The 16,687-nt window shown below is 46.2% G+C and overlaps 1 protein-coding gene and 2 long non-coding RNA genes across 8 annotated transcripts; 2 read left to right on the forward strand and 1 right to left on the reverse strand.

Moving 5' to 3' along the window:
* Positions 1-5,071: 5,071 nt before the first annotated feature.
* Positions 5,072-14,623, reverse strand: LOC112887125. 5 transcript variants are annotated; one of them, XR_003227498.1, is made up of 4 exons: positions 14,191-14,623; positions 12,144-14,104; positions 5,463-5,565; positions 5,072-5,137 (listed from the first exon to the last, which is right to left on the reverse strand). It is a non-coding gene; the product is annotated as an uncharacterized LOC112887125 (long non-coding RNA). The 5 variants fall into 5 exon arrangements; XR_003227499.1 differs by having other exon boundaries at positions 5,100-5,137; positions 5,483-5,565; positions 14,191-14,622; XR_003227497.1 differs by lacking the exons at positions 5,072-5,137; positions 5,463-5,565 and adding an exon at positions 8,025-8,582 and having other exon boundaries at positions 14,191-14,620.
* On the forward strand, positions 9,080-11,936 carry LOC112887127. Of its 2 annotated transcripts, XR_003227501.1 has the most exons (6): positions 9,080-9,835; positions 9,934-10,035; positions 10,158-10,380; positions 10,486-10,650; positions 10,966-11,212; positions 11,301-11,936. It is a non-coding gene; the product is annotated as an uncharacterized LOC112887127 (long non-coding RNA). The 2 variants fall into 2 exon arrangements; XR_003227500.1 differs by having other exon boundaries at positions 10,158-10,650.
* Positions 14,624-15,053: 430 nt separating the features above from the next.
* On the forward strand, positions 15,054-16,678 carry LOC112885329. The gene has a single exon (XM_025950968.1). The coding sequence runs from the start codon at positions 15,054-15,056 to the stop codon at positions 16,638-16,640; it is 1,587 nt and encodes a 528-aa protein (XP_025806753.1). The 3' UTR covers positions 16,641-16,678.
* Positions 16,679-16,687: the final 9 nt, after the last annotated feature.

Genomic DNA, 16,687 nt, shown 5'->3' on the forward strand with positions numbered 1-16,687 from the left:
AGAGAACGACCCCCCTGGAGATGACTCTAATACGATAGGACGCGGCACGGAGCACGTGAAAGCTTTGTTCGCGAGCGCTGCGCGGAGTTAGGACAGCATGGTGCGGTCTGGTCGCTCCATCGGGCCGCCGGGATCGACCGACCAGGCCGCTAGCGGACGCGCGTTCGCATCCAGCAAACGGTGGGCCCGACTTCCTCTTTCTTCTTCCTCCGCATTCTTCTTCCTCCATTGAAGCACTGTCGCTACCCAACGGCCCATCTCCCCGCGGCCGACGGCGCCCCAGCCGCCCGCCGCGCTCCAGTCGGCCTCTCCCACCACCCGCAGCCCACAGCAACCTCGCCTGCGACCGAACCGCACACCAACCACCCACGCCGCCTCCACCACACCCTTCCAGACTCCGGTGTCCTCAGCCCCCGCCGCCGGCATGGGCCACCGGTTGTCCTACCCCGCCACAGTGGGCGGTGCGCTCACCACCCAGCCTCACATTCAGGCAAACCTGCTACCATCGTTGGGCCGCCGCAGCCCACACCCTTCTTCTATGATCGCCGGCCCCGGAATCCACCCGGCAACCCCTCAACCCTACCCCTAACCTGACGGGCGACGGTGGTCTGATTCCGGCGAACTCCGGCGGTAGCAGCACGCGCGCGCCGTCTAAGAATTTTGTGATTTATGGCTGCAAGTGGCCCGTATCGATGGGACAATTAGATCATTCGCAAAGAATTCTCTTTTTTGGTAATAAAAAAAACAGAGGGGCGCTGCTATATCGTGTACGACCTAGAAGCGTGTGAAAGGTTACGAGGTTGGGATTACATTGCTGTACGTAAAACTCGTACAACACGATTAATTAGATGGACACTGAACAAGACACACTCAGCCCGCCACCAGCTTGCTTCCTGAGCTCCATCTCCTCCTTGATCATTGCTATCACCCGCAAGGGCTGCTCAAATTTGCCATCTAAGATAAGATTCTCCTATCCTGTTCGTTCCATATGTTTCAGGCTATGTAGATGAGCAAATCCGCCATATATCTTCTCTGAACCAGGAGTTCCACCATTCTTCTCCAAATCAATTCCTAGTGTCGAAGTCAATTTCCCTACCCCAATTGCTGACTTGGACCCAAACCTGCTGCGCATTACAATGAACGCATAGATGAGCAGCTCCATTCATAAAGACTTCGATGCAAATTACCACGCAACAGTAATTCCATAACTTTTTAACTAAAAAGTGGAATCCGTATTTGAAATGGACTGGAGCCTGGAGGAAAGGATGTTTGGATACAAATGGTAATGTCCAAAGTGCTAAAATTTAGAACTAGTTCATCCAAATAAGGCTAATGAGGTGACCTAAACTTAAAACCTCTAGTAAAAATATATATAAGCGCTAGTACATGCTAAAATTTAGCATCTAACTTTAGTCCATGCAAACGTGCTCTAAGTTGCTCGATCACCGTAACTAATTGTTGCCAGCTGGTGTTTTTCTCCAGGGGATTGCATATCACCACGATCCGGCTTGCAGGGATGCAAGCAGGTTTGGCGAGAGCCGCAGGAAGATCGTTTTTGTTACGGTCTTCTTGAAAACTTGAAAATAAAAATGACCTACTTGCAAGCAGCTGCGTGCCCCGCCGTCTGCTCGCGGCTCCTCGTCCCGTCTTTTCTCGTTTGGGTTGGATTACTTGCGCACCGCGCGTCCAGGGAGGGTAGCTGTACATACAATCCGATGAAGCATCAGACACTATAAAAAAAAAATTTATAGAATGGTTTCGTTTTTTCTAATCAAACGCTCCTACAAATGAAGCGTGGTTATGGTAGCATCCGACCCGCTTCTAGAAAAGTATTTTTAGAAATAGGTAATGACGTCACGCGTCTCTAGAAATGTTCACCATTTTCAGAAAAGGATGATGACGCCAGGGACGGGTGACGCCATCACCCGCCCTTGGAAATGGCCACACCATTCCAGAGGCGGATGGTAGCTGTCACATGCCCTTACAAAAGGTCTCACGCAAAAAATATAACTTTTCATATGATCTCGAATAAAGTCAAACTTTATATCAAAATTGTATAGGTTGACTTGATCTAAAACTTTACAACTGATAACTTTTTCATTTAAGGTCATTTAATGGTCAAAAAATTATTATAAATTCTCTAATTTTAAAATCTAGAAGTTTTAATTTTTCTCAAACAACCTCGAATATAGAGTAGCTCCTTGTCAAAGATGCAGTGGTAAGATCTAAAATTTGTTTATACATTATTCATTTAAAAGATATTATTCATTTAAGATCTTTTATAACCATAAGATCATTTAGTTGTTGTACCTTACGTATGGTTATATGACTATATAATATCTCATGCAACTCAAGTTATACTTTGAAATTTCTATAATATTAACCTCTATATACACTGAAATGTAATTAGTATATTTTTTTATCTATAGTTCACAATAATCATAGTGTAGAAGTTTTATTTTATTTATTTATTTTGCTATATGCAAAGATTTAAATGAATTTTTAAAATAAAATAAAAATATAATTTTAGGAGCGGGTGGTGGCGTCACCCGGCCCTAGAAACGGATCTCTAGGGGCGGGTGATGGCGCCGTCTGCTCCTAGATCAATTTCAGAGTTAATATAAAAGAATAGCATACCTCATAGAGTCACAAGTGACTGTGTAGTGTGGTGGGGAGGAAGGTATGCACAAGGCTTGAGGTAAGTGGTTCAGACCTCGGGTGATGCAACTGTGCATATTTTATCAAAAACTTGTACCCGGCTTATGGTGGTGGCTAGTTGGCTGGAATATTTTTTTTCTATTTTCAAAAAAAGAATAATTTTTATTTTCTAGAAATTGATTTGTAGATCGGGTCATGGCACGATCCATCTCTAGAAATCGATTCTTAAGGACGGAGGCGTTACCCACCCCCACAAATAGCTATTTTAGCTGCAAGAAATAGAGGTGGATAACGCACTCGTCTCTAAAAAATACATTTTTAGCGCTCCTAAAAATCCTTTTGTAGTAGCGTGGTGTTTCCTTTAATCCTTTCTCCTGACGTGTTTTAGCTTTAGACAAGTGTTACTCTGGGTTTAACTTTGTTGGAAGAGAGGTACTCCGTGGGTTAAGCTGTGATACCGAGCACGATTCTTGCTGTGAAATTTTTTGTCGTCTCCCATCAACCCTCGCGTCGTTATTCCGATCTCTCAAGACCTATAGTCGCACGGGATCATTACCGGCACAGCGCGTAGCAGCACAGCAGCGGAACTGCCCAACCGGGAAGAGCTCGATCTGGCTCGGCGAGCGCTCGGTGCTGTAGAGGCGCGCGGCCCCGGCAGCCGGACAAGTGTGCGGCCGCGGTTCGCGTGTGGCTGGGCGCTCGGCGCTCGGCAGGGTTTGTGCAACAGGGACACACGAACATTTCTCGCGAGCGAGCGAGCGAGAAATATTCAGATATAAAGGAGTGCTAGTGGTACTATTAAATCTTCAAGCATGAAAGATCTATTCCAGTAAAATTTAAAAATTTTCGCATCATCCACAACATGAAAGCTGGAAAATAGTTAAACATATATATTTTTACATATTTCTAAATCATATAACGTTTCCACCTGAATTTTTGGTTTGATCCAACTTCTATCAATATCATGTGGGTCTTGGTTTATCCTATAGACTCGATCACATAGACCCCTACAAATTAACGAACGAGTAACTAACTGTACATATACGTTACTTATACATAGCAACGTATGAAAATATTTGCTTAATAATAAATAAATAAAATAAAAATAAAAATAAACTAACAGCATGTGATAAAGCAAAAGGTACCGCCGAAGCATTCACTACAACAAATCTCACATAATGCGACACTTCATTTATGTCACAGAAGCTACAAATTTCATCACATTTCGCAATTTGTGATGCTCGTGTGATGAAAATTTGTTCGTCACCTGTACCTGTACCTAACTATACCCGTACCTAAAGAAGTTCTATGATGAAAATATTTTTTCGTCATAAAATTTATGACGATCAGTCTTTCATTACAAATTTATGACGCTCAATTTTCGTCAGTACCCAACCTAAGAATCGTCACAGAATCTTTGATGGCCCGACAAAGCCCATGTAACAAGCTACTTATTAGTGGGCCAAGCCCATTTTAATTTCATATATTTGGCCCATTTATTTCTATGAAGGACCGCTTTCCAAGCCCACGTTTATTGAGCCTTTTTTTTGCCAAACACCAATCGGGCCAATCAGATTTTTCATCACAAAATAATAGAAATAACGTAATAGCTCTTATTACAATATAGTATTAGCAATAAAGAATTCGTTACACTTTCATGCCCTATCCATCTGAATAGATGGTACACAATCTCTAACAAACAAACTTTCTAGCATCCACTGAGAGTATCTGCGCAGAAAAAGATATTGCAAGAATACAACAGGATCTACTGCAGCTCAAACCTCCATCTTGCAAAGAATATGTAGCTAGCACTCCCAATCTAATGAAACACTGTTTCCTGCATCAATAACAGAGAAATAATTTCTTTAGATTTCCAGGGACAAGCCACTATTTAGATAATGACTCTGATTATTCAGAGCAACGTGAGGAACAACACATGGATTACAGGTTTAGTAACCATACTATGATTTTACTGCATACACACATTTGCATCATGAATGCTGGAAGATAACCGTACAGGATGCATGGACCTTGACAGATATTGCTTTCAGTCATGATGGTATGCACAAATGTACCTGAACACAAGCAACAATTGCTGAACAAGATCACTGAAAAATTCCCTGGACTAATTCTAGGCAATATAATGGTGTCAAATGATGGCATCATAACTGATTGCTGAACAAATCAACAAGCAATCTCACATTTTCTTTGAGCATTTATCCGAAATTACCACAGAAAAAACATCTTGATATGCAGTATGTGCAAAGAAAATACTTGGAAAATTGAAGCAAACGCAAGCTATCTGAATGCACACATACAACATATGCAATGCAAGCATCTCTGTAATGTTATCTGAATGTTCACAAGCTATCTGGATCTGCAAAGCAAACACAATCACCTTTGGACCCTTCAGCCATGATCTCCATCCTTGCATTTCCGTTGGATCTGAGGAGGGGAAACCTAATGCCTTGCTGTCACACTGCAAACAGGAAATACACATAAAATTCAGTAGAAATATCTAGCAGCTCACAACGTCAGTAGTAATGTCTGGTAGCTCACACTTCATGTCTCCACCAACATCAATGGTTTGGACAGTATTTTACAGGGCATTTGGTATTACTGGCATACATGCAAATAATGGAGCAGCTAAGATTTTTCATATCTTAAAATTCTAATCCAGAAGTGAGTACATAAATGCCTTGTTCTTGTGTATTTACACACAGTGGCATAACAGTATGTAGCTACAAATAAATGTGATTAACCAGCCAATAGGATCACAAATAAGCATCAGCCTAGATGATTACAGTGACATTTTGCCGAACACCTTGCAGGAAGTGGAAGCAACGTGGATGCGCCATGGCCTTCGATTGCTCGCAAGCCTCGCATTCGAGCATGACCTCGTCCTACCTGTACTACACAGAAGAACAGACCCAACGTTTTAATCACGAGTTTAACAACAAAGATGCACCATGCAGAACCATAAATTGGATTCTCTAGCCTTTACTATTTAAAATGTTTTCCTTTTCCTTTTAATTCTCTAGCCTTATTTTAAAATACATTTAGATTCTCTCAAAAGTAATATTTTGCATAAAATTATAATTAAATTATTTTATTGAAGGACCATACCAAATCAAATTTATATTACGTTTCGATGCAAAACGATAAGATTAGATGTTGATAATATTGCAACACTAGCGGCCGACAACGTTAATCAAGTTAGGAGTTTCTAATAAAAAAGATTGTTAGTTAGGAATCGCGTTTATGATTTTTAGTACATTAATTTATTTCGCACACAAAAAAGGGTTTTTATGCATAACAATTATGAGTAGAAAGCAAGAAAAACTTTTGAGTTATTTTATATAGTAATAGTACGTTGATATGTGGGGTAGGCTTGTTTGTAGAGATGGTATAAGGGTTCCTTAAGAAATAGAAAAAACTTATGACAAACCAGTATTGTCATGAACTTCGTCACAACTATAAGTATCCGGTAAGTTATGATAATTTATAGTTGGTCTTAGTGATGAACATATCATTTTCGTCACTAAACTGTATTGGCCTATGCAAAACGTCATAAATGGGATTGATCATATGACGTTTTGATCATGAGATATTCGTCACAGAAGGCCATATTTCTTGTAGTGATTGTATGGACGCACTCAGGAACTTGTGCCATTCAAAAGAATCCATGCACCTAGAACTTGTGTCATTCAAAAGGAATCCATGTATAGATCCAAACTCCAATTAAAAGCAGTTCGGGTCATGCAACAATAGTTTGTGTCATACCTCAACAATAAAGATCAGCAAAAAAAGATAAGGATTAACGAAGATAGAAATGCTCTCCACGGCTCTATAAAAAGATGTTGTACAGAACACAATCATCGAAGGAGAAAGAAACCAGAAACTCCAGAAACGAAGAAGTATGCGAGTCCCTAACTAATAAAATAGTAGTAACTCTGTAATGGCGACAAAACTCCTCCATTGTAACATACCCATTGTATGGTAATTGTTTTCTTTATTTCTTTAAAAGTTTAGGGTTTCTCAAAAAGGAAAACCATATGTAAGCTTGTTTGTTTGTTTTAATAAGGTTTATTTTTTAAAAAATTTCCTATATCCGCTAAGCTGATTGTGCGATACAAGTTTCTGTACTAAGGGTGTGATTAGTTCCTCGTATTAACCCCTAGCCATGCTCGCAGGGTGCAGTTCAAGCCTGTTTAAACAGTTACTGCACGAGGTAGTGAGGCTGGCTCTGACGGTGCAAAAATGCTCCAACAAGCCTGGCTCCGGAGGAATGCGAAAATCGACTCCGGAGGAATGCAAAAATGGATCATATACGGTGAGCCTGGCCGCCGTGATGCAGGAGCGGATGTTGGGGCCAGCGTCCAGACAAACAAAAGTGGTTGGGCATGCTAGTTGAGTATATAACCAATTAGGTTGTGATTGGTTGCTTGGCTTAGTTCAAGCCTGGCTAAGAATTAGCCATGGCCAGTCGTGGTCTAGCTGCAATAGTGCTGGACCCTCATGTTTGGTCGGTGAGCTTAGCCTGGTTTATGAAATCGTGTTTGGTTGGTAGGCTTGCATTGTGTATGGTCACCCTTACTCAATGCGGTGAGTTTAACTCATCGATTTGGATAGGGAGATCCTCCTACCCATTACATCGAGCACCTTATGTGCAACATTCATCCTCTCCACGAGCATGTACCCATGGTAAAATCCCCGTATTGATGATAGCTCCATGGCTAGGCTCCGAGATTCAGGAGCAAGCTGCTTGTTAGGAACCACCATGGAACTTGGCGACCTGTTAGATATCAGGGACAGCGGCCACCAGGCACTGCTGCAGAACCACCACCATGACTAGCGCAGGGACTGGAACACGTGCCACCGCAAGCGCTTCCAGCAGCCTTAACCTCCTGCGGCTGCTCTTCCTCCACGACGATCGAGCTCCACCATGGCCGATTCGTCTTCGCGTGTTCGCGTCCACAGCTCCTCCCCACCTCCACCTCCACCTACGACATGGTTGAATCGAGCTCCACCACCCACGAAACCCCTCCAAGAACTAGTCCTTTTCGCCGTGGTGGTCTCGAGTTCAGACAATTGCAATGTGGAAGAACGCATCCCTCCCTCTGCCTATGGACCCAGCGATGGCTCGTCTGAGCACCATGAACTGGGCAAGGCGCAAGGTCGCCGGTGGCGTCGAGGGTGGGCCGTGCGATGAGATAGACATGGTGTCTCTAGGCGAACCAGAGCGGCGATGAGGGATGTTCACTGACTTGCGGGGTGGTGAAAATGGACGGAGATGAGGGTGGTGAAAACAGCTAGAGGTGAGCAGATGTATCACAGGCCGGCTAATGACCTTGCGGAAGCCTTGCTTGCTAGAAATGCTCATGAATCTCGTTTCCAGGAAGCCAGGCTCGGACCCCCTTTTTGCATTGCTGGAGCCAGGGTTAGAGCCTTGACCAGGGAACCAAACAATCTATGGTTGCATTACACAAGCCTGTCCAACCCTTTAGCCACCCTACCAATCATAGCCTTAGTTGCTCTAGTTGGCCTAGCTGTGGGAAAATGTGAGCCAAACAACTCGACCCTGCATCTTGGGAGCCTAGCCAGCGTGGGTTGCCTGGATGCCTGGCGTGAGCCGGATGCCGGTGGCAGAGAACCAATCAGACCGTATCCTATAGGAGAAGTCTCTTCAGTAATTCTCGTTTACGTCGTGTCTAACGATTATAGAGATCCTTTGGCCGTAGAGAAATATTCCCTTCGGATGGAACTGCCTGAGGAGACAACATAAATCAAAGCTCTATAATCACATCCGTAAATATCTAAGAAAAGAAGATTATTTTTTAAATACAAGCTCTGAGTACCAAGTAGGATATTACAACCACTGAGTTCATCGGCTATCATATTGGTCTCGATAACTTGTAAAGATCCTGCAAAACATATAGAAATAATAAGTTCTAAAGCATATAAAATAAAATTTTCAACAATCACAAAACAATAAAAATAATCCTACACAAAGAAATGACAAGCCGCATATTCCAATCCAAATATTGTAAGCATGTAAGCCAAACATCTCAATCTGAATATAATATACTTTCAAGTAATTTTATATTTTTTTATTTCTTTATATCTATTTGGTATCAGAGCGTACTCTTATATTTTACTCTCTTTTATATTCAGAGAAAGATTGTCACGCGACCTGTGTTACAGTTGCAATGGCAGGTCCCAACCAACAGGGGGCGCTAAGCACCAGCGTGAACAAATATGTCTCGTGGGCACTGAAGTGACCCTCCAGCCACAGGATCCCGAGATGCAAATTGGTGATATTTAAGTGTATCTCCAACAATTTTTAGTTCTTATGCTACTCTCCAAAATAAAATTCTATTTTTTAAAAATAGTATAAATATTTAAACTAAAGAGGGTTGAAGGTACACCTAATCGTCACCAATTTGCACTCATCCATGCATGAGATTGCCGGCCGAGCAAACCACGGCTCCAACGAGCAGCTCCGTGCAAACTCCCTCGCCACTCCCCTTGTCGCCATGGCCATTGGTACGGCGGCGGCCGCACCACGCTCTCCTGGCTTCCATACCGTGTCGGTCCTCGGGTACGCGGTCACTTCTTGGTTCTTGCTGCTCTCACTTTTCTTTTTTTTTTTCCGCTTCAGTTTGCCAAGAATTGGTCTCGCGTGCAGCACGGCAGCAAACGCCATTGCTAGTTAACATGCAGTTTCAGAGGTACTAGTAGCTAGCTTGCCCGCGATATCGCGCTAGGAACATGAGTGTGGTTTTTCCAACTGTGCCGGCCCGGGCATGTGAATTCACCACCGTTGATGCAGCTTCAAATGTCGTGCGCCCAGATTCTCCGCCGGCTGTTGGTCCCACCAGGACCGGGCGCGCACCTTCTGCCTGCCCAGGGATGCCTCGCCAGGCAAGTATTGCGGAGAAGCGCCAGGCCCCGAGCGAGGCAAACTGGTTTGGGGACCCACTTCTTTCCTCGGATTCTCCTACCACGTTCGGCCAGCAGGCATTCTTCTCATCTCCGCAAGCTCAACAATGAAGTCTCCCTCCTCTTCTTAGATCTGCTTTTCCCGGAAGCTGGTGAGGACGCCCAATGGCGGCGGGAAGAGAGGAACAGAGCAATGGGGAAGAGCAGGACCAGAGCATTCCAATCGACGGTACAGGTACTAGCCTCGATCTTGTTTTCTACTCCCTCCCACTTCCAGTTTACTTTTTGTTGATTTCCCGGCCACACCACCTCAATCTGCCATTCTACTTCCAGAACCAACAAGAGGATTGGTTTCGATTGAGGAAGCCGCCGTTCTTAACTGCTACCCATTCATGCTCCACTCACACTTCAACAACCAGATGGGAAATCAAATCGGTCTGTGTTCTATTTCTAATCGATTGCAAAACTCTGATTTGAACCATCTCCGTTGCATCTACTGTTTTAATTTGATGATTGTTTTTCTGTCTGCATTTGTGGTTTGTTCACGAGCAAAATAGGTATAGGAATGGCATTCCAGGATATGGTAATGAGAGCCACCAAGGGAGTGTTGAACTATGTAGCTGATGACTTGAATGAAGAATCTGTGAGTGGCCGTGTAGAACAAGATCAGACCTCCAATGGATATTCAGGTGTTCCTTTGGATGTAGAAAGTTCACCTGCAGAGCATAACTCTTTTGTTTCAGGACTCTCACCTGTGGAAGCTGCATCTTCCTCATTTTGGTAAGCATTTCCTGATTGAAATAGACAACCCTTTCCAGCACTGCATGCCGTCGACCATTATTATTGTTACTGAACACCTGCGTTCTTTTGTTCATGTGCGTTGAGCGCGGGAGATGGTTGCAGAAACTCTACAGCGCTCTCAACAGGAGAGGGGGCTGGCAACCAAGATGAATCAGGGCCTTGAGTCTTAGAAATTGAAGAGGAAGGGAATGTTTCTGCCAACCACACAATGATGAGTACAGAAATGGTAGCTCAGCCATGGCCTAGTCGGTATGTACCTACTGACCATTTTTTTTTGGTGGCCTGCTTAGTGGAAATCCCAAGAACTTTGTTGAACCGAATTTAGTGCCATGTTGCTATTGAATAGAGCAGTAAAGGGAAAAAAACTACAGAACGCCTTAGGTGTTTTTTGTTTGGCTGTAGAGTATACATTGATAAAACTATTGTTAATTTTAATTTTTTCACCATGAACTAACAAGAGATACACGAGTAAAAGTTGCACCTGACCATTATATACAGCCCAAGGGTGACACCAAAATTTGATCGCAATGAGTTGTATCTATATCTGGTTCCTTTCTTTTTCAGTAAAAGGCTGCCTAAGGATGCACCTGAAGGGTGCCCCCAAAGCTTGATGGGTGCAATCAAGAGGGCTCTACGCAATGCTTCAAACAGAAAGGGTAAATATATACTTGAGCCAACACCTGGAATGACTTTTGACTGCGTGAGTGAAGCACAAGAGTTTTATAATATATATTCATGGGAGGTTGGATTTGGTACAAAGAAGGGGGATAAATATGGGAAATCAATGCAAGAATTCCAATGCCAGCGTCATGTAAGAAAAGGCTTCTTAAGTTGGTCATTTTGTCATATTTTTCAGCCTTGAAAAAACTGAATCCAACTTTTATGTATTCTTGTTACAGGGTTCAGACAACCGAGTTCAGTACCAAACCATGAAGAAGAAGTGTCCTGCCCTGCTCCGGTTACACCGGACAATAAACTTTGGGTGGTACGTAAGTCACCACAAATCAGAACATAACCAGTTCCGAGTCCTATGCTGAGAAGTTGTGCTGGAATTCCCATGGAAAGATTGACCAGTATGTAAAGGATATGATCAGGTATCTAAGAGATAATAATGTGACTCTCACAAAGGTAAACCACATCATGGGAAGTATGCTGGGGCCTACTGGTAAAGCTCCATGGTCAAGGAATTCTATAGCAAATCTTTGCAAGCGATTAGCAAAGGAGCAAAAGGCTGATGATGTCAGGAAAACACTAGAGGTGTTTAAGGAGATGAAGAAACAAGACCCAGGTTTTCACTGCAGTGTTGACTATGATGCAAAAAACAAGATAAAGACTCTAATGTGGTGCACTGGAAAGAGTAGGAGTCAGTACGCTTGTTTTGGTGATGTTGTTACATTTGATACAACTTATTTCACCAACATTTACAAGATGCCTTTTGGGATATTTGTTGGTGTCAACAACCATTTCCAGAGTATAATCTTTGGTGGAGTTTTAATGACAGATGAAACCACAGCAAGTTTTGAGTGGGTTTTTAATGAATTTGTCAATCTGATGGGTGGAAAACGACCTCAAACAATTCTAACAGGTAAGCAAGTCTTACTTGTGCATTTGTTGTTCTGAGCGCAACCGATTGGGGCTAGCTTGCTAACTTCTTTATATTGGTTCAATATTTCGGATCAGTTCATGGATTCAATAGTAACATAGGCTCAGTAGATATGAACAATACAGCACAAACAGGGTACCTGGATTAGCAATGACCAACCGGTGATGTTTGAAACATCACGCTTTGAACATAGATCTTCCTGAACCTTTGCGGCAGCCTGAATTATATGATCTACCACATATGCTGCCCAATTGAACTGGTTTATCTCATCAGGGCTGACTAAAGAGCCAAACAAATCTGGGTTGACTGCATTGTACTTGGGTGTAGGTGCTAAGAATGTGCCAATAACAAAGACAACAAAGGCCACCTTGACCGGTCCGTCTCAATTTTGTCCATACCATCAGGGTAATCCTTACTTAGAACTAACTCCGCTGACTTGAGACTACGAAACTCGAACTGCATAACAAGTTCGTTGGAGTTCAGAGCACTAACAGCCCTGCTGCCACACGGTATTCCAAGGATTCTTTGCACATCCATGTCAACAATATCAGTCTGATCCTCCCCATTTACCACAATCACCCACCTCAGACAGTCAATCCTACTAAGAATCCAGATGGTGAACTTGCGATCCACCTTATTGAACAATGGTAGGTCCAATATACCTCCAAATCCAATGTTCCTGACCAGATTCTTCTTCAACTCACCAAATTTTGAAACAATCATATTAACTTTGCGAGCACTGCTCCAGTTCTTTCCTGCCTTGATTTCTGCAGCATCTTCATCATTCCCCCATTCTTCACTACTTTCATCTTCATACTCTGGCATCTTGTTCCCTCGCCCCACTGAATCTGTACTAGCTGATGGTTCCCGGTGCCCATCCATGCCTCCAGTACCATACAAAAACAAACATTGATCACCACATGGATTAGAGCTGATTTCAGAGGTGAGATAATTTGAGCACATGTAAGAGAAAAATATCAAACCCTATGTGGAGGTCCAACAACACCATAAAAAACATGAAAACAGGGCTGCTTTCAAATAAGATGTATACTAGTAAAAAAGAAGAAGATGTACTTTCCAAAGAAGGAAGAAACAAACAAAAAGGACGGGTCCTGACCCTCCAGGAAACAGATCTGTCACAAAACATGTGCAGTGATCTACTTGAGAAAGTGACTGAAATCAAAACATCAGAAAACTAAGCTTCTAGGGAAAAAAGACTCCAAGAGGTTTCAAAAGTACTTGTACCAACAGTGGTTACTCACCAAAAGTCTTCACTTAGCCCACCAGGAGCAGCAACTTGAAGCAAGCACTAGCCCACCAGAAGCAGCCTCTCTCCAGTAGCCGAGCAAGAAATGAGCAAGAAGCCAGTGCCAAGAAGCATAAAAGAATGGAGCAGAGAAAAAACTAGAAGTGACACGAAGGAATAACTAGTAAAGCTTTTCATTGGGTAACATGCCCTACCCCTGCACCAAAACCAGTACCATAGAGTAGGAGGGGGGCCAAAAGGCTGGCATGTTATACAATCACATCAAACATGTACTGAAGTGGAGTTGAATATTCAAATACACCACATTTTACAAAAAAGGCTACTACATCAGTCAAAGCACCGAAACACAACAAGAGTTCACCATTTACGAGTACATTACACCATTCTGCCTAATCATGGCTACAACACTGCTACTGATACTAAACACAACTAAACTAACCATACCGAATTAGGATAGTGGAAAACACAACTAAACTAAACACATAGGGAGTTGGGTTCAAAACAGACAGAGGCGCAGACCACCACCATCTCAATCAATTAGGATAGTTCATCACACACCAATAGACAAATGCAAAGACCACAACCAAGATTCCAACCGGTTCCTGAGACTCTTGCAACTTCACTTCCAAATCTTGGAGTTTTTGTACCATTTTGGCCTCCATAGCCTCAGCTTCTTGGAAGAGCCTAGCAAGCTTCTCCTCATTCTCGGCCAACGCTTCACGAGCCATAGAAAGTTGTTCATGGAGACAGTCATGCGTTGAGGCGCTGCAGTACCGAACCATTTCATCCACAAATCGAAAAATTACATCCTCCCAAATCCAAAGCTTGCAGCCCTATAATACAAAAAAAATTCGGTTGAGTGAAAAAAGAAACAAAAAATAAAAAGGAGGGGATCAATCACAGGGGCTGGGGCACATACCCTCCCCCCCTTGCGGCACATGTAGAACTTGCGGCCAGGTTCCGGTGCGTCACTGAGGTTACGGACCAAGCAGGATCACCACAGTAGCAGCGGAAAAGGGGTTCTTCTAATCGCTGCCCACAACCGGGCGCGCATACTGGAGCAATGGCGGATGGGGGATCCATGGTGGTAGTGGCAGGGGGGGAGGTCTGGCGTGCTGAGGATTGGAGAAGGGGAAGAGGGAATGAAGGGGAAGGTCTGGTTAGAGATCTGCAGTAGGAAAGAAAGGGGATCGACCGATCAAGGGAATAGAGCTGGCAAAGAAAGGAGAGAGAGATCCGTTCGTATGCCAGGCAACGATTTGACGAAGGGGATCGAGCTGACAAATGGGCCCGGGGTTGCGCCCCAGATGCTAGGCAGATAACGCAGCACGAGGCACATTGAGGCACAGCGTCTGGCAGCGAGACAGATCTCGAAAAAAGAATCTGACGGCAGCAAATTTCACTTCCCGGTCCGGTGCCGTCGGAAAACATTCACCCCTAGGAACATGCATATATTTTGCTAAACTCGTGAGCAGGATCCTCATTTAACAAAGACAAGCACACTTTTCCAAACTATCTATCTATCTATCTATGGTATCTATACCTGTCTTCATTCAGAAGTCAAGAGTAGCATAGCTTTCCTAGTTAGTTTGTGGTTTCTGTTATTGTCGTTATGACTTCACAGTACCACGTGGACTACCTTCCAAGTTTCCGAGCGATACTGCAGAAAGCAAACAGCATTGCGATTGCGATCCCTCTGACCATCGCACTGCTCTGAACTTAGCTGAGATCGCAGCCGGCGCGCTCTGCAGTCTGTAACCCCATTGTCGGCTCACCAACGGAATGGACGGCACCCTGGCTTCAGATGGAGGATTCGCGAAGGGCGTCATAGACCTCGGCGGCCTAGAGGTGCGCCAGGTCACCACATTCGCCAAGGTCTGGTCCACCAGCCGGGATGGCGCCGGCGCCGCCTTCTTCAGGCCGTCGCCGGTCCCGGCCGGCTTCTCGGTGCTCGGGCACTACGCGCAGCGCGACGGCAGGCCGCTCTCCGGCCATGTCCTCGTCGCCCGCGACACCACCGCTCCCGACGCGGCGGAGCCGATCCTTGCCACGCCGCGGGACTGTGCCCTCGTCTGGTCCAGCCCGGACGGCGCCGGCTGCTTCTGGCTCCCCACGGCGCCCGGCGGCTACAGGCCGGTCGGCGTGGTGGTCACGGCCACGCCGGAGAAGCCTCCGCTCGACGAGGTCCGGTGCGTCCGCGCCGACTTCACGGAGGCGTGCGAGGCCGAGGCGCCGCCGGTGTGGAGCTGGAGCGGCGACCGGGGCGGCGGCTTCGTCAGCGTCGCCGCCCTGAAGCCGGCGGTCCGTCGCGTCGACGCCCGCGGTGTGCACGCCGGCACGTTCCTCGCCCGGAGCAGCGCGGCGCCGGTGGAAGCCTCGGCCCTGGCGTGCCTGAGGAACAACGGCGCGAGCCACACGTCCGCCATGCCCGACCTGGCCCAGGTGCACGCCGTCCTCGCGGCCTACGCGCCGCTGGTGTACCTCCACCAGGGCGAGACCTACATGCCTTCGTCGGTGGCGTGGTTCTTCGAGAACGGCGCGCTGCTGCACCAGCGGCGGCAGCAGCAGAAGGGAAGCCAGCAGGCCCCGACGACGGTGGCTGCCGACGGGTCGAACCTCCCGCAGGGCGGCGACAACGACGGCAGCTACTGGCTCGACCTGCCGGTGGGCAGGGACCAGAGGGAGAGGGTCAAGAAGGGCGACCTCGCCAGCGCGAAGGCGTACATGCAGGTGAAGCCAATGCTCGGCGGGACGGCGACGGACCTCGCCATGTGGTTCTTCTACCCGATCAACGGGCCGGCGCGGGCCCGGGTGCTGGGGGCCCTCACCATACCTCTCGGCGGCATTGGCTCCCACGTCGGCGACTGGGAGCACCTGACGCTCCGGGTGAGCAACTTCTCCGGCGAGCTCCTGCGGGTGTACTTCTCGCAGCACAGCGCCGGCACCTGGGTGGACGCGTCCCAGCTGGAGTACGCCGCCAGCGGCGGCAGGCCAGTGGCGTACGCGTCGCTGCACGGGCACGCGTTCTACCCGAGGGCGGGGCTGGAGCTGCAGGGTTCCGCGGTGGCCGGGATACGGAACGACAGCGCCAGGGGGAGCGTGCTCGACACCGGCGGCCACGGGCGGTGCGAGGTGGTGTCGGCAGAGTACCTCGGCGTCGCCGAGCCGGCGTGGCTCGGGTTCATGCGCCCGTGGGGGCCGACGGAGGTGTACGACGTCGGGCACGTGATCAACCGCGTCGCGCGGTTCCTGCCGCGCGCAATCCGGGAGCGCCTGGAGCGCCTGGTGAACAAGGTGTTCGTCGGGGACGGGGCGACGGGGCCCAAGAAGCATGGCAGCTGGATAAACGATGAGAAGGACCCCAACTGAGGCTTTGCACGGGAACCTTCTTCATCAGTAAGAGTAACACACAAGAA

Source organism: Panicum hallii, chromosome 3, assembly GCF_002211085.1.
Source record: "Panicum hallii strain FIL2 chromosome 3, PHallii_v3.1, whole genome shotgun sequence".
Classification (NCBI taxonomy): domain Eukaryota; kingdom Viridiplantae; phylum Streptophyta; class Magnoliopsida; order Poales; family Poaceae; genus Panicum; species Panicum hallii.